Source organism: Odocoileus virginianus, chromosome 15 (genome assembly GCF_023699985.2).
Source record: "Odocoileus virginianus isolate 20LAN1187 ecotype Illinois chromosome 15, Ovbor_1.2, whole genome shotgun sequence".
NCBI classification, from domain to species: Eukaryota; Metazoa; Chordata; class Mammalia; order Artiodactyla; family Cervidae; genus Odocoileus; species Odocoileus virginianus.
The window spans coordinates 40,902,180-40,929,839 of record NC_069688.1 but is presented as its reverse complement, the minus strand read 5'-3'; the positions used below and the strand labels follow the sequence as shown (position 1 = coordinate 40,929,839).

The 27,660-nt window shown below is 36.5% G+C and overlaps 1 protein-coding gene across 2 annotated transcripts in view; it reads left to right on the top strand.

The window, feature by feature from the left end:
- PKHD1L1 (PKHD1 like 1) overlaps positions 1-27,660 on the top strand; it is a 166,512-nt gene that overhangs the window by 117,907 nt on the left and 20,945 nt on the right. For both annotated transcript variants that reach the window (XM_020876376.2, XM_070477243.1), the window contains exons 58-71: positions 2,071-2,200; positions 3,871-4,044; positions 7,709-7,812; positions 9,188-9,317; positions 10,060-10,181; positions 11,756-11,846; positions 14,855-15,003; positions 15,086-15,208; positions 15,767-15,878; positions 15,960-16,076; positions 18,692-18,857; positions 21,497-21,729; positions 21,918-22,085; positions 27,243-27,400. In XM_020876376.2, coding sequence (XP_020732035.2) covers positions 2,071-2,200; positions 3,871-4,044; positions 7,709-7,812; positions 9,188-9,317; positions 10,060-10,181; positions 11,756-11,846; positions 14,855-15,003; positions 15,086-15,208; positions 15,767-15,878; positions 15,960-16,076; positions 18,692-18,857; positions 21,497-21,729; positions 21,918-22,085; positions 27,243-27,400 — 1,977 coding nt within the window. The remainder of the gene's footprint in view (positions 1-2,070; positions 2,201-3,870; positions 4,045-7,708; positions 7,813-9,187; positions 9,318-10,059; positions 10,182-11,755; positions 11,847-14,854; positions 15,004-15,085; positions 15,209-15,766; positions 15,879-15,959; positions 16,077-18,691; positions 18,858-21,496; positions 21,730-21,917; positions 22,086-27,242; positions 27,401-27,660) is intronic.

Below are 27,660 nucleotides of genomic sequence, written 5' to 3'. Positions count from 1 at the left end.
ATGGACATTTATTTCTCACATGATTATCCAGGCAAGAAATGTGTGTTTTACAATGAATGTTTTAGCTTGCACTCAAAAATCTGACTTTGACAGCAGGCATTTAAAAATTGTGGTGTCAGAGGGTCTTCAGAATATATAAAGAACGTTATGTATAAATTACAAAAGGAAAATATGAAGGTTTAGGGGTAAAAGAAAATTGTTTACAAATTCTTGGCAAACAAAAAAAGGAATTTTTTTAAAATGCACTTTTGTGTTATCTCACTTTTCTGAGATTTGCTTCTAATTTGTGATTTTACACATTAAGTGTTTGGAAAGAAACCAGATCTTGATGTTTGCTGCTGCTGCTAAGCCTAGTGATATTCAAAAAAGGCCTATGTTAAGTAAGAGATTTTGGTAGAATATGAATAGTGGCAATTCCAATCTCTACTAGATTCATAGGTTTGCATGTTGTGATAGTTAAGATGTGATTACTTTTTAAAGATGACTGATTTAAATATCCCCATTATCCAATTAGCATTTATTATTACTTATCCAATTAATATTTTATGTATATTATTTATGCAGTTAATATTTAGCTGAGTGTCAAACATTTTCTAGACACAGAGGTATCATTTGTGAAGAAACTGGTCAAAATAGAGGGGAAATTGCATTGAGGTGGGAGAGGCAGACACTAAATGAATAAATAAATGTGTTAATTTTAGATCATAATCTTCATAATGAAGGAAATAAATCAGGTGTGATAGAGACTGCCATGTAGAGGGTGGCAGATGACATTAAATTGAGTTGCCAAAGAAGGCCTGTCAAAGGTGTGACAGGATTCAGGACTTGCTACTCCAAAATATTGACTATTTTATTGAAAAATTTCTGCTGCGTGCAGGAGGACTTTCTGACCTTTCCCTGAAGCAGTTCATAAAACCTTCATGTGAAAGTTGCCCACCCTATACCCGGAAGAAAAGACCATCCTCAGCTCTAAAGACAAAGAGACACTGAGAGGAATCAGAATGAACAAGTGTTGCTGTTTATCCAAGTTTCCTACACTTAGCTCACACCCTATCACATTTTCCCTGTGCTCCCCACTGTTCCATAAAAATGCTCAGGTTTGTGGTCCAGTAGTTAAGAATCTGCCTGCCAAAACAGGGGACATGGGTTCAATCCCTGGTATGGGAAGATTCCACATGCTGTGGGGCAGCTAAGCCCATGCACCCCAACTACTGAACCTGCATTCTGGAGCAACCCGGCTTGCGACAACTGAGCCCAAGTGCTGTAACTTCCAAAGCCTGTGTGCCCTAGAGCCTGGTCCCTGCCGCAAAAGAAGCCACTGCAATGGGAAGCCTGTGCACCGCGACTGGAGAGTAGCCTCGCTTGCCACGACTAGAGAAGGCCTGCGTGCAGCCACAAAGCTCAGCGCATCAGTAAATTCAATAAAGATAATTTTTTTTTAGTGCTCAGGTTTAACAATTCCTTCAAGTCTTCTGTCATATAAAACTTACACTGGATAAAATGTATACCCTTTTCTCCTGTTATTCAGTCTTTTGTTACAGGTGCCGCAGCTGAGAACTTGGAAGAGTAGAAGAAAAACATCTTTTTCCTCCTCTGCAAATATAGTTGAGCAGAGGTTTGGATGACAAAGAGGAGCTTATCATATATGACAGAGATTCTAAGATTTGACCCTGTATTTGTCACTTTTATCTGTGTTTCTCACCTTTTCAGGAATATCCAGTGATAGTTAAGTGTGTAAAAAAAATCTGGGGGAAATTTTTTTAAGTCTTAAGAACATTATTCTGAGCAATTTTTAGTAAAAATACAAATATATTTGCTTTGATCTATCTAATTTAAAAAATGTATATTAAATGACTGAATTCAACTTGAGGAAATGTTGACATAATTCAGAATATAGAATTCTTGGTATCAAACTAAAGCATATTTATTTTAGAAACCTAAAGGTATGGTTTGTTTTCTCTGATAATACTATGGTTGTAACCAATGTAAGTTAAATTAGAATTATTTAATAATTATTAAGAGATATAAGCCTATTTTTTTAAATTGTCTTGAATTTGGAATTTTTCTAAGGAGGGTGAGGAGATTGTCATAACAACCACAAGCTATGATTTCCACCAGACGGAAACTAGAAGCATCGTTAAAGTCCTGCATGATCACAAAATTCTCATTCTCAATGATACCCTTTCCTACACCCACTTTGGTAAGTGGCTGTTCTTTAACCAGATAGCTATATCATTAAAATGTCTTGAAAAAGTCACATTTTAGTCCTCTCCTCTGTACTTGCAATTGTTTGATGAAATAGCTCACAATTATTTTATAGGTGCATTTCAGTGGGATTGGCAGTGGTACCCAGAGGGTGCTGCTCTTCAGGTGTTGGCTGCCAAGAGTTTCTGCTATATGTATTCGTTTATTCAGCAAATATTCAGCGGTGACCATTATATTCCATGGGATAAGCTTACACTTTCTGTTTTAAGCAAGCTTCTAGACATACTCATGCATGCTGAAATTTGAGAAGCCTTGGTCCAAGAGCATCTTTGCCCTGATTGGTTTCACTGACACATTCCTCAGTGGTAACTGCATTTAGACAAGCTACCGCAAAATGGTAAGCTCTGATTCTCCAGGAGAGAAGGAATTAATCAGAATCACTTGGAGGTGATCTTTCAGCTTGTAGAATCAGGGCCTTCCCAGCACCCCAGGCTTTTCCCAGTTCACATGCTGTGCTGTGCTTAGTCGCTCAAATATGTCCAACTCTGCGACCCCTGGACTGTAGCCTGCCAGGCTCCTGTGTCCATGGGGATTCTCCAGGCGAGAATACTGGAGTGGGTTGTCATGCCCTCCTCCAGGGAATCTCCCCAACCCAGGGATCAAGCCCAGGTATCCTGCATAGTTGGCGGATTCTTTACTGTCTTAGCCGCCAGGGAATCCTCATTTCACATGCTGCCTTCATCTGAATCGCAGGAGGTGGAAGCAGACAGGAGTGTAATGTTAGAAAGGCCATTCAGGTACTTCTGATGTTCCCGAGAACCTCAGCTGAGATGGCATGATACACTGGTGGATATGTGACCTGCATGAAAAAAGAAACTTTTTAAAGCAGTATTTTGATAGAAGCATGTGTTTATCATTCTATATCACGTATTTTTTCTTTAAATCAAAAGTAAAGGGTTTCTTTGAAGAATATTTTAATCTTAAGATAGTTTTTGAAGTTTGATAGTATAGATTCTTTCATTTAAAGTACCAGATACTTCTCTGTTTGAAATGTACCTGCTTGTCTTAAAGTTTTGAGTGAGATCTCTTGAAATGTAGAATGTAATTTAGGTTATGTTTTTAAATCATGAAAATGTAAATGTACAGACTGTGTTTGATAAATAGGATATACTACATATTTATAAAGAATTGTTTTGGTACAAAACATATCACAGGAAAAGCAGAGCTAACTAAGGTTTAAGCATCAAGAGAGGTAATATCTATGTGTTACTGATTCTCCACGTGGCCATAGGCAAGTTCTTTTACTTCTCTATCTCATTTCCTCATCTGTTAAAATTACAGTAAGCTCCCCAACTTGCCTTACAAGTGTATTTTTATGTATAATTTGAAGTGATCACAAAATACCTATGAAACAATAACTTCCTAAGCAATTATAGTAATTGCTTTGGTATAAATAGAATAACTACTTTTGATTATTTTTTATAAATAAAAAGGTGTAATTTCTAGCTGCCGTCTGTGTACGTTTAAGCATGTGTCTCGAGTCAATTCATGTACTTGTTCTGACTTTTGGCATATTAGAAAGTTATGTGGCCTGTAAGCTGCAAAGAAACTAGTAAAGACAGATATTTCTCAGTGTTGGTAATAATCTTAACTGTCCTGCTGCAGCTGAAAGATACCATGTTCCTGGAACTGGTCAGAGCTACACATTAGCTGCCGACGTTGGGATACTGAGTAGGAACATCAAAATACTTGGTGAGGATTATCCAGGTTGGTTGAAGGAATCTTTTGGTGCACGCGTCCTAGTCAGTTCCTTCACTGAAAATATGGTGACTTTTAAAGGTTAGTACAGATTCAGTTTATTTTTCTAAATGAAATATAGGATGGTCTCTTCCATGTTTAATTCTTAAATAATCCTCACTCCTTTATAGGATCATTTGTGTTAAAAATATATATATATCCAACTGAGTAAATTTTAAAGATCTCATTAGCTTTATTCAAGGATACATGAATGGGGCAGCAGCTAATCTAACAAACGCAAAGGAGCATCAGAGAGCTGTACAAAACAGAAGACTTTTATAAGCAGAAGGAAGCAGCAACAAGATAGTTATTCTAGGCAAAAAGAGGATTGGCAATTGCCAGGCTACTTTTCTTGTAGTGGGAGCAGAGGTTTATCAAGCAGATTACCTAATCAATGCTGATAAGGCAATTCCTGACGGGCTGGTTTAAGATTCCACTTCAGGAGAGCTGAAACTGTAATTAAGTCTGTTTGGTGGTGCAGGGCTTAGCAAAAGGGACTCTGTTTTGGGCCTGATGTATTGTTTTTAACACTGTAAAACAGAGCCTTGATAAAAAACTATTATATAGTCCAGGTACCACCCTTCAGAACCAAATTCCTAACATTATTCTTCTAATTTTATCTTCATAGACAAAATAATTATCAAATTAACAATGACCTTAGGTAACAGCTTACCCTCTGTCACATGCCTGGTGCTAAGTTGCTTCAGACATGTCCAACTCTGTGATCCTATGGACTGGTAGCCCACCAGGTTCCTCTGTCCATGGAATTCTCCAGGCAAGGATCCTGGAGTAGGTTGCCATGCCCTCCTCCAGGGGATCTTCCCAAGCCAGGGATGGAACCTGCGTCTCTTATATCTCCTGCATTGGCAGGCAGGTTCTTTCCCACTAGTGCCACCTGGGAAGCCCGCCTACCATCACACTCAAAGACAAATCAATTCATAACAAGCACAACCAATCTGTTATTCTTATATGAAGGAGAATTTCTAACATATATTAAAAATAGAGAAATGTATAATGCTTATCATCACCAATTATCACAAGTATCAGCTTTGGCCAATCTTGTTTTACCTATGTGTTCACCCACTTCTTCAAGCCCCAGATTATTTTGAAGCAGCAGGCATATATTTTTTAAGATATAATGGACACATAATATTGTGTAAGTTTCAGGTGTATAGTATGTTGATTTGATACTTTTATATATTGCCATTTGATTACCACAGTAGTGTTAACTAACATCTCTGTCGTGTCATTTAATTATTATTTCTTTGGTTATGGTGAGCACAATTAAGACCTAGTCTCTTAGCAACTTTGAAGTTTATAATATGGTATTTTTACTGTTTCCCTATGCTGTACATTGGATTTCCAGGACTTATTTATCTACTAGTTGCAAGTTTATACCCTTAAATAGCTCCCTATTTCTACCACCCCACAGATCCTGATAACCACCTTTCTATTCTGTTTTTATGGGTTCAGCTTTCTTGTATATGTTAGTCGCTCAGTCGTATCCGACTCTTCACGATGCCAAGGACTGTAGCCTGCCAGACCCCTCTGTCCATGGAATTCTCCATGCAAGAATACTGGAGCAGATTGCCATTTCCTTCTCCAGGGGCTCTTCCTGACCCAGGGATTGAACCCGAGTCCATTTCATTTATATGCGGAAGCTTTTTAAGATTCTGCAAATAAATGAGATCATACAGAGTTTATCTTTCTCTGACTTATCTCACTTAATGTAATTCCCTCCAGGTCCATCCATGTTGTCCCAAATGACAGAATTTCCTTCTTTCTTACTCATGGCTGAATGATGTGATATACATATATATACAGTGGAATGTTTTAGATAGATAGAGGGGAGGGTGTCTCACATCTTTATCCTTTCATCCATCGATAGACAGTTGGGTTGCTTCTGTATCTTGGCTATTATGAATGAAGCAACCACATATGCATCTAGAGATATTTCAGTGTGTGAATCTAAGAGACATCTTTAAAAACATCTGTAAGAATCAGATTTTTAAATCTTAGCTATAATTTCGAAACATCAAACAACTGTCCAGAATTCTCCAGTTCATTCCTTCTTCCCCTTCCTTCTTTCTCCCCTCCCTCCCGCTCCCTCTTCTTTCCTCCTCCCCTTTCCCATTTTCCTCTTCTTTCTTTTTTTTTCCCTTCCTTTCTTTATTTCCTTCTTTCTCTTTGACTTTTTGTTCAAGTTGGACTCTAAATAGATCCATATCGCAACTGGTTATTAATCTTAAATCTCTGATTCAATTTTCTTCCCTTGTAATTTACTAATAAAAGAAGCTAGGTCTTCTGTCATATAGTGTCTGCAATAGCCCCAATTATTGATGCACCCCTAGAATTTAACATGCCCCTGCCTCCTTCGTATTCTCTATGAATAAGTAGAAAATTGAGAATTAGTAAAATGACCAGACCCAGACTCAATTTTTAGGCAAGAATTCCTCACAACTGGTAGTTGTTTTACCATTAATAGGCACATAATATACAATTGTTCTTCCTTTTGTGAGGTTAGCAATTATTAATAATCATTGCCTGGATCTATTAAATCACTGAGGTTTAAAAAGGTAACACTACCATTCCCTCCTCTTTTATAATCTTGAATGTTTCTATAAAGAGAAGCTTCCCCAGACAACTGTTTGACCACCTTGAAGGATAGTTTATATAGAAAAAATGTTGAATTCTTTCCTTTTATTTATTGGTTTTCAAAATAATGAATTGGTTCCCAATCATCCTCTGAAGGTGACAAGGAGTTTTAGTTTTGTTTTCTTAGTATCATTATGAGCTTCTTATGTTCTTCACCATATATCCAAACACCAGCTCATGGATTTCCAGACAGAAATCAATTTCCCTTCTAGTGTAAAATAACTCTTCTCCAATGCATTTCATTAGATATCAGTTTTTGAAACAAGGATTATTCTCTAGTGTTTTTTTTTTTTTCAGACATGAATCATTGTGCCCCAGTTAACCTGTATAAAAGACAGGAATAATCAGAGTTCCTGACTTATAGATGTACGAGAATTAAACACTGCCTGCTAAGCACTTAGTACAGAACTTGACATAGAGTCAGCTCTCACAGATTGTTATGGCTGTTCCTAATAATCTATGAAATTGCTTTTTGTCACTTCAGTGGCACTTATGACAAACTCGATCTGCAGATACTTCGCAGTGCACATTCTGGAAAAAATTATGTAAAGATAATGTCTTTAAAAAGCTCTTTGGAGCATCAAAATTGAAATGTCAGGTAAATTATAACTTGTATCTCATGTCATGCATTCTTAGCAGGGACAGTATAACACCGACAGGTGTAAACTGACTCTTGGGGGCAAAAAAAGCTTAAACAGTTTATGGTCCTTCAAAGGGCCACTATACAGTGACAGGTATGTAGTTGTTGTTCAGTTGCTAGGTCATGTCTGACTCTTTGCAATACCAATGTGTAGCACATCTGTGATATTAAAATTTCGTGGAGAATGGATGCTATTTAGAAAAAAATGTCTAAAGAGGTTTTTGGAAGGGCAGTGAAAAAACAACTTTAGAAACATTACCTTATTTGGATTAAAAGAACAACAAATGATGTAATTTCCTTGAAAAAGTTGAAAACAAATTTGTAATTTGGAAAATTACTAGAACTTTCATAGTTTTTCAAAAATTTGTATTCAGTTTCGAAGAAAAAAAATGTGTAACTCTTCCCCACCAGGAAATGCAAGAATAAGTAATGTGGAATTTTATCACAGTGGTCAAGAAGGCTTCAGAGACAGCACAGACCCAAGATACGCTGTAACATTTCTTAACCTCGGACAGGTTTGTACTTTATTTTAAATTTTTGCATATACTCAAAATTAAATATTTTAATTTATTTTCATTTAAATTTACTTAGTAGCCATATCTTAGAATTTCTAAAACTAAATTTAATATAATAAAAATTTCTCAGCTATATTTCCCATTAGCATTTTTGGACTTACCGCAGGAGTCTAACCATGTCCTCCTGGTTATGTCATGCATGTCATGTTGGAGCCATTTGACTCCAACCATGTCATCCATTTATTTAAGGCCAGTAAGGGAAAAAAAAGGAAATGGAGCACAGGAGATAGAAAAATTGAAGATCTATGATAGTATTTCCCATCTCTGCTTTGCTTTACAATGACCAAAAATATGTCCAAATAGTTACTGTTAAACAAAGTGAGTACTGCTTAAGTTTCTCAAATGAAAAGCATGTCTGAATATCCATGCCTCTGTCAAAAGGCATATTTATCTGGGGAGATATATTTCCCAGATAAATACGCCTAGAGGGCTGGTGACTTAAGAAAAAACAAGAAAGAATATATTTCTTATTTGAAAAAGAATTGATACATGTATGTATAACTGAATCACTTTGCTATACATCTGAAACTCACACAACAATGTAACCAACTACTCTCTAACATAAAATAAAAGTGCTTAAATAAAATATGTACATATATTATTGGGGAGGAGATAAATTGGGAGTCTGGGATTAACATATACACACTACTATAAGTAAAATAGATAAACAACAGGGACCTGCAGTATAGCAAAGGAAACTATGGTCAATATTCTTGTAATAATTCCTATAATGGAAACACCTATGAAAAAGAATAGATATATATGTGTAACTGAATTACTCTGCTTACACTTTAAACTAACACAACATGGTAAATCAACTATATGTCAATAAAAATAAATAAATAAAATTAAAAAAAAAATCATGTAGGTTTGAAGTTGAAACCCCTAAACTATTCATTGACTGTTTTCCTACAGATATTTAAATTTGAATCCCTTGCCTAGAGTATCAACTTTCGTGGTTAAAAAAAAAATCCCTGGTCATCATATAATAAATTATTCTGAAAAATAATTTTTAATTTCTTTGCATTTTATAAGTAGTGATAAAATCTAAATTCATAGAAGAAGCACTGGAGAATTTTTAATTCACTTTTAAAGTAAGCAAATTTTTTTTTGCTTTATTTAATCATAAATTGAAGAATATAGCAATTACCTAGGATTAAAAGATCTCCTGGGAAATCATATTCTTTCATGGAATATAAACTGAGTATTTTATTTATCAAGATTTGTTTCCTGAAAATCACCTACTTTGATTTTTTTCTTTAAATATACTTTAGTTTTATTTTTTAAATGTTTACTGAATCTCAATGTTTTATAGATTCAAGATCGTGACTCATCTTATGTTCGAGGCTGTGCTTTTCACAATGCCTTTTCCCCTGCAATTGGTGTATTTGGGACAGATGGATTGGACATAGATGATAATGTCATTCACTTTACAGTGGGGGAAGGTAATCTGATAATATTTTGGTCCAATAATCTGTCTTTCTGAGATAGTCTTGTATGCAAGCTTTGGAGCCATGGTGTCCAAAAGGCCTTTCTGCAAAAATGGAAATGGCCTAAGTTTGTGCTAACATGGGAATTGCTACACTGCATGTGGCCATTGAACACTTGAAATGTGGCTAATGTGACTGATAAGCTGTATTTTTAAGTTTAATTATACTTAATTTAATTGTACTTACTTTACATATAAGTAGTCATATGTAGCTATGGACAGTACAGCTCTAGAAATATTTACCAGATGGTGATCTTATGTGAGTTATCTAATCACCAATATTTTAAATTACTATGACTTTTAACATACTTCTCACATATCAATCAAAAAGATTATTCACAAATAAATGCTACTATTTTATAAAAAGTAAGTTTGGTTGTAGGGAATTAACCTTTCTTGAATATCAGTCTAAAGCATAATACAAACGCAATGAAGGTGTATACAGTATGTGTGTGTGTTTGTTAAAATCTAGGGCAGAGCCTGTGAACCTGCATATTTAACAAACACCCCAGAAAATTCTATTTCAGGAAATCTGTTAAAGAGGTAGAGTATCAAAGAGTTTAGAGGATTTGCTCTAAAACTGAAGAAGTTCGTTTGTCAGGCTCAAACTAGAACTTATTTCATGGAAGAAATGAACAACATTCTCCATAATACTCATTACAAATTTATATGTATTGGGGGATTTTATTTTTTTCCAGGCATAAGAATATGGGGGGATGCCAACAGAGTCCGAGGAAACTTGGTTACTCTTTCAGTTTGGCCAGGAACCTATCAGAACAGAAAAGATCTGAGTTCCACTCTCTGGCATGCCGCAATTGAGGTAGTATGAACAAATTTAAAGATTGTAAATTACCATGTGTAAAAGAGAGAGAGAGGGGGAACCTGTGGTATAACACGGAAATCAGCTCAGCGCTCTCTAATGATCTAGAAGGGCGAGATGGGAGAGTTGGGGGGGGGTTCCAAGTAGGGGCATATTTGTATACACATTGCTGATTCGTTTTGTTGTACAGCAGAAACCAACACAATATGATAAAGCAATTATACTCCAATTTTTTAAGAATGTGAGCGCCAGTAGCCATTGGATTTTTCTGTGTTGGCGTCCTTTAGTTTAAGTAGTTTTCCCTTATTTCCTTGCTTCTCCAACATTAATGACTGCTTTCAAGCTCCATACAGGGTTTCTCTACTGCTAATTGTTTGAATGCCTTACACATATTACAGTGTTTAACCCTGAATTTAGTTTCCTTCCTTATATGAAAAATTAGAATGATAGACTTATATAAAAGGTCTAAAATTCATTTTTCATCTAAAATTCTTCTATATGCAAGGTTATTTACTCTTATCAGATATTACTAATTGGACCCTATTTCCCTTGAAGTTTCTTCAGTTACTTTAGCTATTTGTTTAGATGTAGAGTGAGATTGTGAACAAGAAAATAGACAGTACAGAAGGAAGATTTGGAGGAAAGACAGCTTCCTTTTATTTTTATTTTGCTTACTTAAGCCATAGGAAGGGAAAGGTACTAAAAATAGCTCACTTGAAAAGATGGGATAGGGATTGGATTTTGTTTTTGTGCAACTGTTAATAATCACCTTAAAGCAAAATCCGGAAGTCTGGGCCTTAGTATACATTTATGAGGTAATAATGTTCTCTCTTCATCTGTTTATAGACGTTAGAATGTAACCAAATGTCAATTAAAGTTAGTTATATTTTTTGAAAGACACTTATTTTACTTTTATGAATTGTATTGGACTATTTTTATCATCTTTAAAGATAAGGGTGTTTAATATGCTTTCAGTTAGATTTTGTCTGTTTTGCTGATACTGTTAGACAAGAAATAAACCTTCTATGCTTTGTACTTTTCATTTCTACCACTCTGATTTGGCTCGTAAAATAAAATTGTTTAGTAATTACCTAATGCTTGTTCTAACCCTGTTTTTATTATAGCCGATTTTCTTTAAACTAATGAAGGCCTCTACTGAATTTAATGACCCACTGATGGCCTTAGTTGCCTTTTTCTTAACTAATCAAATTGGTGACAGAATATAGCCAAAAAGAGTGAGAAAATTTTTGTAATCTTGCTATAATACTGGAATTTTGTGTATGGCTTGTTAATATTGAACCACATCCGGTGGATTTTGTGACTGAAATGTACTTTAATGTACTTTGCTAATGAAGACTGAGGTATAGTATCTAGTGGTGGGTTTACACCAAGAACCTAAGGTAATTTCAGTACTTCATTTGTACTATAAATTAGAATGTGGGTGAATAATGAATTAGATTTTTACTTCAGAAAGCATTGTGGTCATTAGTTTACCGGTGTATGTTGCATACCTACTCTCACTGTGTAATTGTGTAAAAGCCTGACCTAAAGCATTTTCTTTATCATGGTACTAGATAAATAGAGGGACCAATACGGTCTTACAAAATAATGTAGTGGCTGGATTTGGAAGGGCCGGATACCGCATCGATGGTGAACTTTGCTCAAGTAAGTCTTTGGGTCATTATAATTAGGAAATATCTTGTCCAAATTTGTTAGAAATAAATAATTATTGTTCTTCAGTTGAATGTGTAATATAAATAATTATTGTTTGTCAGTTGAATGTGTAATATTTTCTCTTCCTGGGCACTGAAAGAACTCAACAAACAAAATTTTTTCTATAAAATATTGGGTTTAAAGAAAAAATTAAAACCAATTTTCTTCTCCTCCTTCACCCACATTACTCTTCACACAGTGATATAACCCTTCCAAAGGTGAATCTGACAAGAGCTACCAAAATTATAGAGGCATTTACCTTTGACTCAACATTTCTACTTCCTATAATCTAACAGTTGCTTCTACAACAGTGAGAAAAAGATTTGTGAACAAGGTTATTCATCACAGCATTGTCCGTACTGGCGAAAAACTGAAAACTACCCTGTGTCCAGTTGTTGTGAGCTAGTTATAGAAAGCCAAACGTTGGGACACTAGGCCCCTCTAAAAAAGAAGGAAAAAGATGCATATCTATGTATTAGCATGGAGAAATCACCAGGGTATTCTAAAATGATAAGGGGAGGTTGCAGAACAGTGTATGTAAAACTGCTTTGTGTATAGTATGTTTTGTGGAAGAAAGGGAAGAAACGACTATATGTGGTCTGTGCGGGCTTCTCAGGTGCCTGAGATGGTTAAGACTCTGCCGACAATGTGGGAGACTTGGCTTTAGTCCGTGGGTTGAGAAGATTCCCTGGAGAAGGGCATGGCAACCCACTCCAGTATTCTTGCCTGGAGAATTCCATGGACAGATGAGCCTGGCAAGCTACAGTCCATGGGGTCACCAAGAGTCGGATATGACTGAGCAACTGACTAACACACACACACACACACACACACACACACACACACACAGAGTTAATGAATTTACATAAAGAAACACTGAAAGTGTTAAAGCAAAAAGTCATTGAAGGTAAGTAGGAACAGGGTGCCTGGTCACTTACTACTGTATAAATTTTTGTAACCTCTTGACTTCTAAACCAGGTAAATTAATTATTGAATCAAAAAAAAAAAAATAGAATAAGAGAACTGCAGGCCTTACCTCTTGAGAAACTTAGCTAAAGGAAATGGAATTTTCTCTGAAAAATGTATAGTCCTTCTACAGCTGATATTTTTTACATCTCTGAAATTCTTTGAGTAAACATTTTTTCTATAAGTTCAAAAAATATTGGACTTTAGCTAATTCTGTTTTTGTGCAAAATACATTTTGAAGGAATAAAACAACTTTGGCACAGTTTTAACTGATTCCTTGATGTATGCTCCTTTTAAATATTGTAGTTCCCAACAGCTTAAAAGTGGCTTTTCTTTGACTTAAAATTTTAAAATATGTAATTTTGTAAAATTTCTTTGAAGTGTTGTTGTGGGTTTGTTTAAATCAAAATATGACCTATGAATTTGAGTATTTACTAATATGTACAGTGCCATGTAATACATTTTTACTGACTATGTTGATCTTCCGAAATAATTGGAAGTGTTTATAAGGAGGTTTTAGATTTAAAGCTATTGAAAAATGAGACATCACAAAAAAATTGAAGATTTAAGTTCCTGGGATGCAACATCAATTTATGCAATTCATGTCCCAGACAAGTGAGGGGCTGGGATGCTGGAAAGGGAACTCTGACACAAGTGGGTCCAGAGGTGAAGCCATGCTTGTCCATGGGGCTACTCTGGGCAGAAACAAGGTGTAGACATGAAAACAGCTTCTTAGGGAGAAAACAAAACAGAAATCAGGCAAACTGACCATAGGTGAAATGTCAGTCTCAAAGAAAGAAGGGAAAAGCAGTAGAAGATGGAGGAGGTGAGATCTTGGGGAACTTGGACAAGAGAGCTGGTACAATTTAGGAGACGGTGCTCCTCTTTATAAGGAATCCTTAAGTTTATGCACGGTTGGGGGGTTGTTTAAGGTTACTGCTCTGGTTTGACCATAAGTAAAACTTTCATGAAAATCCACTTTAATTATCCTGTATATTAATAATGGATATAGCTTCCATTTATTGAAGCACTTCATTTGATTATTTCATTTTGAAACAATCCTGAATTAGGCATTAAAATTTTTCATATATGAGGAAACTGAAATTATAAAATTTTAAACATCTTTCCCAAGATCATGCATGCATTAATTCAAGAAATACTTGATGAGCACCTACCTCTTCATTACTTTCTAGGCTTTAGCAATACGGCAGTGAAGAAGCTAGACACAGTTCCTTCTCTCATGAAGCTTATTTCTAGTAGAAGAGAGGACATGAATAATTCACAAATAAGTGGTAATTAAACATCAAAGTGAAAAAAATGTAATGCCATGTTAAGTGACTGAGGTGCTACCTCATTTTTTTTTTTAATATTTGCTTATTTATTTGACTGTGCCAGGTCTTAGTTGCAGCACATGGGATCTTTTAGTTGCAGCGCGCAGAATCTAGTTCCCCAGCTGGGGCTTGAACCTCCTCCCTCTGCATTTGGAGCATAGAGTCTTAGCCCCTGGACCACAAGGAAAGTCCCCCTGAAGTGCTACTTTGAATCAGGTTGTCAGAGAAAGCTTTTTAAGGAAGTGACCCTTAACTTGACAAAGGGATAATCAGAAGAAACCAGCAAAATTGATAGGCAACAAGTGGTATCATTGTATTTTTCAGTTTAGCCTTGTTTGAATCCAAACTTCATAATCTTTCTAAAGATTATGAAGAAACTTATCTTTAATCAGATATAATAAGTTAAGGGTACTAGCTCTAAGTCAAACTTTTGCAAATGAGTATATAATTATTCTGAGTAACAGTGAACAGACAAATTAGATGAGAAAAAATGCTAAATAAAGTAAACCATAAATGGCCGAGCCATGCAAATATTTGATTATCTTGTTAAAACTTGCATCGGAATTATATAATTTTTAAAAGAATTTCAACTTTAACCAATACTGCTTATAACTGTCATTTGATTCATAATGTTAATTCTTTGCTTCTTTATTTCCTTCAAAGGTCAGTCTAATTCTCTGGAAAAGTGGTTTGACAATGAAGCCCATGGAGGTTTATTTGGTATCTATATGAACCAAGATGGCCTTCCTGGATGTTCACTTATACAGGGATTTACCATTTGGTCATGCTGGGATTACGGAATTTATTTTCAGGTAAATGGATCCCCAAAAAGTGATTGTTTATTTTCTTTGATGATTGTATTCTGTACTGTGTAACCTACAAATTCTATTACAGACCCCGGAGAGTGTGCATATCTACAACGTGACCCTCATTGACAATGGAATGGCCATTTTTTCAATGATTTACATGCCATCTGCTGTATCTCACAAGATTTCCAGCAAAAGGGTGCAAATTAAGGTAAGAATTGAATGCAGCCACACAAAGCAGAAAGAACAACTCTGAAAAGGGTAAAATTACTGAATACAAATGATTTTCTCGACTTCTTCGCCCTTCTAGTCATACCTCCTGCTTTTGTGCTCATCGTCTTCTGCCAGGAATCTCTCCATCCTTCCCTCTCCCCACTCCTTCCCTCATCTCTTCTTGCTTATCATCTATTAATCTTGCCACAGTTAGTTTAATTTTCACCCATACTATGAAGTCTCCTGAACCCGCTTAGGTAGTTCTGACACTTTGTCCTCTTTCTGTTGCTACTGTTCCCTGCACAAATTCCTATCATAGAAACACCACATGCCATTATATATAATTATTTATATGCCTGCCTCCCCACTCCTGCTTTGAGTGTCGTCCACTCAGCGTAGAAATCACATCTTTTGCATCTTGGTTTACTGAATGATCCACTTCTCAAAGTTAATATAGCTTGTGCTCTGCTACAGTGGAATTCAGTACTATTCACTGTCATGTTTTCTTTTAAGAAAAGTTGTTATTAAAGCTTACCTTTTGATCTTTTTTAAATAGAACTCCCTAATTGTTGGAAGTAGCCCTGAATTTAATTGCTCTGATGTCCTAACTAATGATGATCCCAATATTGAGCTTTCTGCTGCCCATCGAAGTTCTAGACCTCCATCAGGTAAAGATTTTAGAACTTTTGATTTTGGGGTTCATAAGAGTGCACATTCAAATTTCATTGACTGACTTCTTTTTATAAAAGGTGGGAGAAGTGGGATTTGCTGGCCTACCTTTTCTTCAGCACACAACATGGCGCCTCGGAAACCCCATGCAGGGATCATGAGTTATAACTCCATCAGTGGTCTTTTGGACATCTCAGGCAAGTTTAAACATAGTCTTTGAAAATCTACTCAGTTAAGTTATGTAAAGACTATGTAGAATATAACTAGTAATTTCATTGTTAAAAAATAATGATTAAAGTAATCTGCTCAATATAAGCAAAGAAACTAGACATCAGAGTCAATTTCAAGAATGGTTCCCTGGGGAGTTCCCTGGCAGTTCAGTGGTTAGGACTCTGCACGTGATGTGGCCAGAAAAATTAAAAAATGGTTCCCTGGCCAAATTTGTATATGTATTAAAGAACTGACATTACATTTTCCTTCTCAAACAACAGAAAAGGCACTGGTATAATGATTTACTATTACTTCGTTTCTCTAAATTGGAATGCCCTTTTGTATCATTTGGGTTATATTTTATTAGAACCTTTTACAGCTGAAAAATTTTAGTTCATAGAACTTAAATGTTTTCCCAAACTTCCACTGCTTTTGGCAGAGCTAGGATTAGAATCGAGATCTCTTGACTTAAAAATGGCTGCATCCTTAAAAATATAAAATAGTTATATCCAAATTCATATAGAGAATATACCAAGTATTTTCATTTTTCCCATTAAATACACTGAACCGTTCTCTACTTCAGTTTAGCAAGTCTCCCTTTCGTGAAAACTTTAACCAGTGTCCCCTCAAAGAAACCAGGTCAATAACTTAGACACCTAAGTTTCGACATACTGTTCCTCATAATTTTAATTCCTAGAAATGCAGAACAAATTATCATCATTTGTCCATGGTCAGGACCAGAGTGAGGCTATAGTGAGGGTAAGTGTCAGGCCAAAGTGAGGATTAGGGTCAGACCCTAGTGAGCTTGAGAGTCAGCCATAATGAGTATGAGGGTCTTGCAACAAGGTGGACGAGAGTCAGGGCAGAGTGAGGACCAAAATCAGGTCCCAGTGAGGAATCATTCAGGCTTTAGTGAGAAAAGGAGTCATGCCCCAGTAAGCCAAAGAATCAGGCTTCAGTGAGGAAAACTTTCAGGCTGTAGTGAGGCATAGAATGAGGCATTTGCTAGGCAAAGAATCAGGCCATAGAAAGGACTGGTGTCAGGCTCTGGAGGATGAGTTCCAGGCCCTAGTGAGGACAAGAGACAAGCTGATGTGAGGACCAAGGTCGGACCATTGTGAGAACCAGACTCAGGGCCCATCGAGGAGCACAGTCAGTGCAGACTGAGGAGAGTTGGGGAAATGATGACAATTTGTTTCACATTTTTAGGAATTGAAATTATGAGAAATAGTGTGTCAAAACTTAGATGTCTTAAGTTATTGACCCGGTGTCTTTGTTGATGGGCTTCCCTGGTGGCTCAGCTGGTAAAGAATTCACCTGCATTGTGGGAGACCTGGGTTCGATCCCTGGGTTGGGAAGATCCCCTGGAGAAGGGAAAGGCAACCCACTCCAGTATTCTGGCCTAGAGAATTTCATGGACTGTGTAGTCCTTGGGGTTGCAAAGAGTCAGACATGACTGAGCGACTTTCACTATAATGTGGATGCCTCGCCAAAAATTGCTTAACATGCCACATAGGTTTAAGACCAATAAAGGATATCTGCATAGTGTATGAACAGCATCTACTGCTGCAATATTTTGTAAATATTATTCTACAGGTTTATATTCATGCATATGCAATATTTTCTTATAAGAAAATGTAATCAGTCAGGGTAGTAGATAGCACATAGCTAATTAGAGAATTTTTTTGAGCCACTTTTTACTGTTTTAGGTTTTGAGTAATGAAATTTTAAGTGCAAAAGAGCAATCAGTTTTATCTTTGGAGCATATAATATTTGCAGTAAAACCAAGGGAGCAATAGTGTTTCAGGTATCCTTCACTGCATAACAAACCATCCTCCAAATTCAGAGCATTTAAACAACCATTTATTAGGTCATGATTCTGTGGCTTGGCAGTCTAGGCTTTGTTCAGCTGAGTAGTTCTGCTAATCTTACCTAGGACTGTTCACTGAGCTGCTATCCTTTTACAAGATGTCTTAAGGACTGCTTAGTCTAGGATAGTTTCACTTGCATGTCTGGTGATTGGTGCTGGCCCTTGATGGGATAATGGGAATGATTGAACCAAACCTCTCCTAGGCTTATTCACATGCTGATAATCACAGAATTCCCCCAAAGTACCGAGAGAGTGAGCCCTCATATGCAACCTCTTTTCAGATCTGTTTATATTGCTCTTGTCCCATTGTCTAAAGTAAATCACAGAGAAAATATGCCAAGCTCAGAGAAAATACAAGAGAAGACTACTCAATGGTGTGGATTTAGTCCACAAATAGTGGTGGCCTTACCTGACACATGGACTTCCCTGGTAGCTCAGAGAGTAAAAAGTCCGCCTGCAGTGCAGGAGACTCGGGTTTGATCCCTGGGTCAGGAAGATCTCCTGGAGAAGAGAATGGCAACCCACTCCAGTATTCTTGCCTGGAGAACCCTGGAGGAGCCACGGGGTTGCAGAGAGTCAGACATGACTGAGTGACTAACACTTATCTGACATGTAAGAGCTCTGTGTTCAAGGTAGTGTTAAATGATACGTTTGGTGCAATAGATTTGAAACAAAACTGATTCAATACTTTCTCTACAGCAGATAATCATTTTCCTATTATTTTTATTTTAGGTACAACGTTCGTTGGATTTAAAAATGTTTGTTCAGGTGAAACTAATGTAATATTCATTACTAACCCTTTAAATGAGGATTTACAGCATCCAATCCACGTGAAGAACATACAGCTGGTTGATACTACTGAACAATCAAAAATATTTATCCATAGGCCTGATTTAAGGTAAAATATGTGAAAATTAAGCTTCTTCTTCCCTGTCATCACAGTTTTCCATTGTTTTATTTCCCTGCCATAGATCTGAGAAAGTTGCTATATTTAAAGTAAATGTTCATGTCTATGACATTTAATTGGCATTATGAAAATGTCTAATATATCTATGCGTTCAGGTAAGTTGAAGAATCTAGGCCTTATTATGTATATTTTCTCAAGCTTTTCTGCTTGTGTATCATAAATAGCACCATCTTTAAACACGAAAGATAACAGACCAAGTCCGAAGTGTATTTGTACATTAAGATCTCTCCATTAATAGTCATTAGAAATGAAAGTCATGTCTATCATTTCTTCTCTTTTCCTTACCTCTTTGTTTCCTTTTGCTTTCCAAATATCTTATTATATGCACCGCCGTGTATATTTGGAAATTAAATGGGAGTCATTATAATCATTGTGATTGAGAGTATGCAGAAAATTTTCTGAGAATATGCAGAATATGCAGAATGATGATTTTTTTCAATCGCGAAGGTCAGCTGGTGTCAGAATATTTCTAGAAGTTGAACCACTTAGATCCTAAGTCTTGAAAGAATATAGCCAATAACTGCTATTCTTCATAAGATGGACAGACCAGGAATTTAGATATAAGAAGCTACTAGAGGAAAGAAATTTTCTATTAGAGCTCTTTGACCATTTTCAGTACAGAGAGAAGACAAGAAATAATGCTAATTAGATAGACATCTTTTCAGAGAAATGCAGTATTTCACAATTAGTTTGATTTCATCTGATCTTATTTTGATGAAAACCCTGCATCTCCTCAATAATTGTTAAACCGAAGTGTTTTTTGGCTCACTGGAGGCTCTTTCCTCCTAATAGCTAATAGGAGCTATTTATTACCTAATTATTAGCTCCTATTAGCTATTTATTAGCTAATTATTAGCTCCTATAAGCTCCTATTAGCTCCTATTTAGTTAGTTATTAGCTCCTATTAGCTATTTATTAGCTAATTATTAGCTCCTATTAGCTCCTATTTAGTTATCATTGAATCTTTCAGATTTCATATATAACTTTAATATCTAGGTCATGGAGAAAAAATTATGTTTTAAAATATGTCTTTGAATTCTGTGCTTTTATTGGGATACTGTTCGCACAATCCCAGATCCCTTTTACTAGGTAGTTCATCCAGTCCTCAAATGCTCTAAATGTTGGCCAGTAATGACTTGCATTTGCCTGCTTTTCCAGAAGATTATTCGAACAGGAATAGCTCTGAGAGGCTAAAGTTCTCCCTACTACCACCTTCTTGCAGTCCATAAAAAAAATGATCATACAAGAAGAGGTAGAACCCCTCTGGGTATAATTCATGATCCAGAGGTTCTCTTGAGATCAGATTGAAGCTAGTATGTAGACCATAGTTGTCCCCCTTTTCTTTCCCTTGCTGTATACAGCTTCTCTCCTCTCTTCTCTCCTTTCCTTATTGAGGACTCCCTTTATAACTCACTTGAACAAAAATCCACATCTCAGGTTCTGTTTCTTTGGAACCTGAAGTAAGATGGAGCCCAACACTATAATGTAAGAGTGCCACTGGGCACTCCATTCACAGACTTGCTCACAAAAACACTCTGCACACCCTTGAACACAAAGAACGTATAACCTACAGAAATAGTTATTCAGATCATCTCCAAAACTAATAGAGTAGAGTGAGGAATAGTTTATAGTTTCATGTCTTTTTTAGCAAAAAGCTCAGGTCTACTAGATAGTATTTTGTTGCTATAACTCTGGAATATAATTTTATTTCCCCATTGTATATATCATATAGTGTAAGTATACTATATACCATGTATATACAATGTCTAGTACATTGCAAATTAAGCAACCATTTTTATTATTATACCTAATAACAGTTAACACTCCAGGTGGCTCAAGATGAAAGCAGAATTCCATCTATGATTGAACTGCATGATGGGTTTACAGTATTTCATCTCTTATGGTTTGTGTATCTACAGAATGATTATTAAAATATGTAGTGTAAAAATTATAATTTAAATATATCTGCTTGTGTATACATAGACAAAAACCTACAAAAATATATACTAATCTATAATTGTTGATGAGCCTAAGAACTTGGGATAGAAAGGTGAAGTAGACTGAGCTTTTATTAAGGATTTATTTTCTAGGAAATATGCAGTACATTTATAATTCTTAAAGAACCATTAAAAAGAAGAAAAGGAAGGGAAAAATATTAAGACTTCCCTGCCAACACAAGGATTTTATATGTATGCACTACTGAGTAATTTACCTACTCTTTGAGCAGTGTTAGTATATTTTGAGCAATGTACAAATATGAAATATATCATTCAACAAAATATAAAATAGCAAAATGGAATTCTAATTTTTTTCTCACAGGTATAAATTGTTCTTTTGAAATGTTAATGAATTCATAATAATAGACCAAATCAATACAATGGGAAAGCAGGTCTCATTACAATGCTAATTATATATGCTACTTGGTCCCACTTTGAATCCTTTCTGAAATAAGATTCAATCAAACAATGTTGCGGTACTTTAATCAAATATGCAAGTATATTCAAATACTCTCTAGAAATAGGGAGGTTTACTAAATCTAAGTATTTATGCATTTTACCTTTTCTCCACAGTAAGGTGAATCCATCAGATTGTGTAGATATGGTTTGTGATGCCAAAAGGAAATCTTTACTTAAAGATATGGATGGCTCCTTCCTGGGGAATTCTGGTTCAGTGATACCTGAAGCAGAATATGAATGGAATGGAAATAGCCAGTTTGGAATTGGAGATTATAGAATTCCTAAGGTGATGCTCACATTCCCAAATGGAAGTAGAATTCCTGTCACTGAAAAAGCACCTTATAAAGGTTTGTTGGATCTTATTCTGTTAGTCTTCAGGTTCATGGAACAAAATATATCTTTTATTTTTAATGATTGATGTACTCTAATGTATATTGTGTACTTATTAATCACATGTATAAACAAAAGATAATATGTGAATGCTTTTGTAAGGAGATTCTGTTTCATTTATAAATATGTTTTCTACCATTTCCAGGAATCATTAGAGATTCAACCTGTAAATACATTTCAGAATGGCAGGGCTATCAGTGCTTTGGGATGGAATATGCAATGATGGTTATCGAAAGCCTGGATTCTGACACAGAAACTCGAAGACTCTCCCCGGTGGCTATAGTGAGCAATGGTTATGTTGATCTCATTAATGGTAGGTATTCAATGTAAATCAACTAGAGTTACTCAAAGCATTCACTCTTTATTACATTCATGGACATATCTCATAAATTATCTATCACAAAGAACTAGCAAACATCTGAACTTCCTTGCCTTCTGATTGTAAGAAAGATCTAAGGAAGGGAAAGAGACTTGACTCTTCAGCAGTACCCCTCCCATTAGAAAGCAGGCAATAACTCCAAACTGACCATTAAAAGAAGAGGAAGAAGGATACCTTGAGTGATCTTTATAGGGATGAATGTGGCATAAATACATTTAAGAAAAAATTGATCTGAATGTCTGCAAAAAAAAAAAAACCCACCCAATTTTCCTTACATAAATTAAAAAACTGATAATGTGATATTTGTAATACTTGAGAATGAACAGTGTCAACCCACACCTTTCACTTTCATGAATCCTTGGAAGATTGAATCTTGAATCAGTGTATTGTGGGGTTTTCTGTTTGCCTTTGGTTTTTTTCCATCCTGATTTCTTTGACTGTGAAGACTATCTGTCAAGCTCCAGAGTCTAGGTCCCTTCCATGCTGGTCCTTGGTGGCTCTCATATAATGAAAGGCAATGGTCTCCTGAGGATTCAGATCAACTCTGGTGTCCAAGAGTTTTAGAATAAACAGGTGAAGTTCTAAAAGCTACTTAAAACAGAGGGCAAGGACTCATTGTATATCCCTGAAGTGGCATTGGGGGCTCAAATGTTAGTTCCTATTCATGCTTAGAGTCTTTGAAATGCTGAAGGGGCACATAACCAGGATCAGAAAGATCTCTCTGTCCTGGCAATGTCACAACATGTACCAGAATATTCTGAAATTCCCCAAATAGCCAGTACCCTACAAGTTCATTTTTTTAACTTGTTGAAGAGACTAGAATGAGGTATGTCAGCTACATGATTTTAAGTTGCCCCTCAATTCTGCTCCAACATATAATCTGCCTGGTTTCTATGACCTATAGTCAACCCAGTTTCAAATTCTACCTCGCAGATTTTATAAAGCAGAGAAATCATGGAAAGAATTTTAAACCAGTAAGTGACTAATGAAGAGGTGTTCAAATTGCTCTGTTTTATATGGGGAAAGATTTTATTCTATTTATTTTTACATTTTGCTTTTCCTGAAAGGCAATACAAGTTTTCCATTTATAATATACAAGTTTTCCATTTATAATAGTGATACGACATTTCTCTTTTAAGTAAATTTAAATTTTAAAAAGTGACTATCTAAGGGTAAAGAACCCATCTGCCAATGCAAGAGGCATGAGATGTGTGTTTGATCCCTGGGTTGAGAGGATCCCCTGGAGGAGGGGATGGCAACCCACTCCAATATTCTTGCCTGGAGAATCCCATGGACAGAGGAGCCTGGCGGGCTACAGTCCATAGGGTCACAAAGAGTTGGACATGACTAAACTGACTTAGCACACATACATGTCAGTTTAACGAGAATATAGTTTAATTATAAATAATAACAACGTGGCAAAAATTATGAGAGTGTTAGAAGGATTATTGAAGCTTGGGATGTCTCTATTAGGTGGAAAGAAAAATTCCAAGATAAAATTTGTACATACCACTAAAGTTTCTCTCAATTTTATTTGCTTTTAAAATATGGCTTATGTTATTCTAAATTTTTTATTTTATGCATTAAAATGTTTGTGTCCAAAACCACAAAGAAAGTTTATTTAAAAGCAGGATTTATGTTTTTAATGCTAAGGGATATGTTATGCTCTATTTGAGCTTCAGAAATTTATATTGATGTAAAATTCAATCAAAGTTCAGTTATAAATATTGATCATTCCAAACAAGCTAGGAAATTGAGCAAAACTAGTGAATAAATACTGCTCATACTGTTCATACAAGAAAATTAGAGATACCAAGGGAACATTTCATGCAAAGATGAGTTCAATAAAGGACAGAAATGTTATGGACCTAACAGAAGCAGAAGATATTAAGAAGAGGTGGCAAGAATACACAGAAGAACTGTACAAAAAAGATCTTCACAACCCAGATAATCATGATGGTGTGATCACTCACCTAGAGCCAGACATCCTGGAATGCAAAGTCAAGTGGGCCTTAGAAAGCATCACTACGAACAAAGCTAGTGGAGGTGATGGAATTCCAGTTGAGCTATTTCAAATCCTGAAAGATGAAGCTGTGAAAGTGCTGCACTCAGTATGCCAACAAATTTGGAAAACTCAGCAGTGGCCACAGGACTGGAAAAGGCCAGTTTTCATTCCAATCCCAAAGAAAGGCAATCCCAAAGAATGCTCAAACTCCCACACAATTGCACTCATCTCACACGCTAATAAAGTAATGCTCAAAATTCTCCAAGCCAGGCTTCAGTAATATGTGAACCGTGAACTTCCAGATGTTCAAGGTTGTTTTAGAAAAGGCAGAGGAACCAGAGATCAAATTGCCAACATCCACTGGATCATCGAAAAAGCAAGAGAGTTCCAGAATAACATCTATTTCTGCTTTATTGACTATGCCAAAGCCTTTGACTGTGTTCAGTCCAGTTCAGTTCAGTCGCTCAGTCGTGTCCGACTCTTTGCGACCCCATGAATCACACACACCAGGCCTCCCTCTCCATCGCCAACTCCCGGAGTTTACTCAAACTCATGTCCATTGAGTCGGTGATGCCATCCAGCCATCTCATCCTCTGTCATCCCCTTCTCCTCCTGCCCCCAATCCCTCCCAGCATCAGGGTCTTTCCCAATAAGTCAGCTCTTCGCATGAGGTGGCCAAAGTATTGGAGTTTCAGCTTCAGCATCAGTCCTTCCAATGAACACCCAGGACTGATTATCTTGACTCTATAGATCACAATAAACTGTGGAAAATTCTGAAAGAGATGGGCATACCAGACCACCTGACCTGCCTTTTGAGAAACCTGTATGCAGGTCAGGAAGCAATAGTTAGAACTGGACATGGAACAACAGACTGGTTCCAAATAGGAAAAGTAGTACGTCAAGGCTGTAAATTGCCACCCTGCTTATTTAACTTATATGCAGAGTACATCATGAGAAACGCTGGGCTGGAAGAAGCATAAGCTGGAATCAAGATTGCCAGAAGAAATATCAGTCACCTCAGATATGCAGATGACACCACCCTTATGGCAGAAAGTGAAGAGGAACTAAAAAGCCTCCTGATGAAAGTGAAAGAGGAGAGTGAAAAAGTTGGCTTAAAGCTCAACATTCAGAAAACTAAGATCATGGCATCTGGCCCCATCACCTCATGGGAAATAGATGGGGAAACAGTGGAAACAGTGAGAGACTTTATTTTGGGGGGCTTCAAAATCACTGCAGTATGGTGATTGCAGCCATGAAATTAAAATACGCTTACTGCTTGGAAGGAAAGTTATGACCAACCTAGATAGCATATTAAAAAGCAGAGACATTACTTTGCCAAGAAAGGTCTGTCTAGTCAAGGCTATGGTTTTTCTAGTGGTCATGTATGGATGTGAGAGTTGGACTGTGAAGAAAGCTGAGTGCCGAAAAATTGATGCTTTTAAACTGTGGTGTTGGAGAAGACTCTTGAGAGTCCCTTGGACTGCAAGGAGATTCAACCAGTCCATCCTAAAGGAGATCAGTCCTGGGTGTTCATTGGAAGGACTGATGCTGAAGCTGAAACTCCAATACTTTGGCCACCTCATGCGGAGAGTTGACTCATTGGAAAAGATCCTGATGCTGGGAGAGATTGGGGGCAGGAGGAGAAGGGGATGACAGAGGATGAGATGGCTGGATGGCATCACCGACTCGATGGACATGAGTTTGAGTAAACTCTGGGAGTTGGTGATGGACAGGGAGGCCTGGCATGCTGTGATTCATGGGGTCGCAAAGAGTCAGACATGACTGAGCAACTGAACTGAACTGAACTGAATGAATAAATACATCAAGAAAATTCATCATTCCATATCTCACTACTGTGTATATATATGTAATCCCAGCCACTTCAAAACTGAAATGAAATAGAGAAGTTTCTTATAAGTCACGTTACATGTGTTATGGAAATGTCTGGATTCAGATGAAATTGTCCACTTTCTTTTGCTTTTGAGAGAGTTTAATGGAATGTTATTTTTCACATTTCTTCTGTTTATTTATGCTGTTGACCCTCCAATAGTACCTATCCTCATTAACAAAAATATTAAAATAACATGAAGGCATGTTAAAGGCAATAAAAACACACTTAAAAGTTTGTCAAGTTAACAAATTAACTATTGAACAAATGAGTGTGTGAAAGAAATAATTAATACATTAGTGATTTGGACATTGAAATGTATGTGTTTTCTAGGTACAAGCTGTATTTTTAGAAAATTAGCTCTGTTACAGTGTATTTCTCAATAAATGATTTGAGAAAGTTGGTTTCCCACCCAAAGTCACATTTGGTAGGAGAAACAGGAGAAAGCATCAAGCATTTTCTTCTTCACTGTGGGGCCTGGACTCAAACATGATTATTAAAGTAGATATATAAGTAGATCTGCTATTTCCTTTAATAACCTTCCAATGCAGATCCTCAACATATTAATTCACCTTCTGACCCTGGGCTGTCTAAACGTAAGGATAGTAGAGAGGGAGTTGCTTCCCTGCTTTCCTTAAAAAAAAAAGTTTTCATGTCACCCTTTTTTGTTTGTTTAAAGTCCGTCCGGAGTCTTTATTTATTTATTTATTGGCCACACTGTGACTGTTGCCAGGCACAGATTTTTGTTGCCACGCACAGATTCTTGTTGCTGTGCACGGGCTTTCTCTAGTTGCAGCGAGCGTGGGCTGCTCTCTAGTTGTGGTGCACAGTCTTCTTGTTCAAGTGGCTTTTCTTCTTGTGGAGCTCGGGCTCTACAGTGCACAGGCTCAATAGTTGCGGTACCTGGGCTTAGTTTCCCCATGGCATGTGGGAATCTTCCCAGACCAGGGATCATATCTGTGTCCCCCACATTAGCAGGTGGATTCTTAACCACTGAACCACCAGGAAAGACCCCTACCTTCTTTTTTAAGGCAAGGCTTGAGAAATAGCTTAGATCACTGAATGGACAGGTGGATGGATAATGACTGTAAATGCTGAACTTGACCACTGCAATTTATTTTGAATACAATTACACTTCAGGCTTTGCACTAGTGATGTTCATAATATGGAGCATGAACTTTCATTTGTGTGGATATAGGCCCACAGGATCATGGCTGGTGTGCTGGGTACACATGTCAGAGAAGACTGTCCCTGTTTCACAGTGTCGTGGCTCTGGGCAAATCTTACGAGGTCTACTTCACGGGCACCAGTCCTCAGAATCTTCGACTGATGTTGCTTAATGTTGACCATGACAAGGTAAGTCAAGGTAGAAATAATTTCTTATTTTATTATTGGTTCCATGTGTATAGCAAAGTGATTGATTCAGTTGTACATATACATGTGTCTATCTGAAACTAACACAACACTGTTAACCAACTATATGCCAATATAAAATAAAAAATATTTTAAATAAATAAATGAAGTAATTATTGATAGGTATGTAAAAACTAATAAAAATTATTTCATTTATTGACTTTTTCAAGAAATGCACTTTGTCATTCAGTAATTCTATGAAG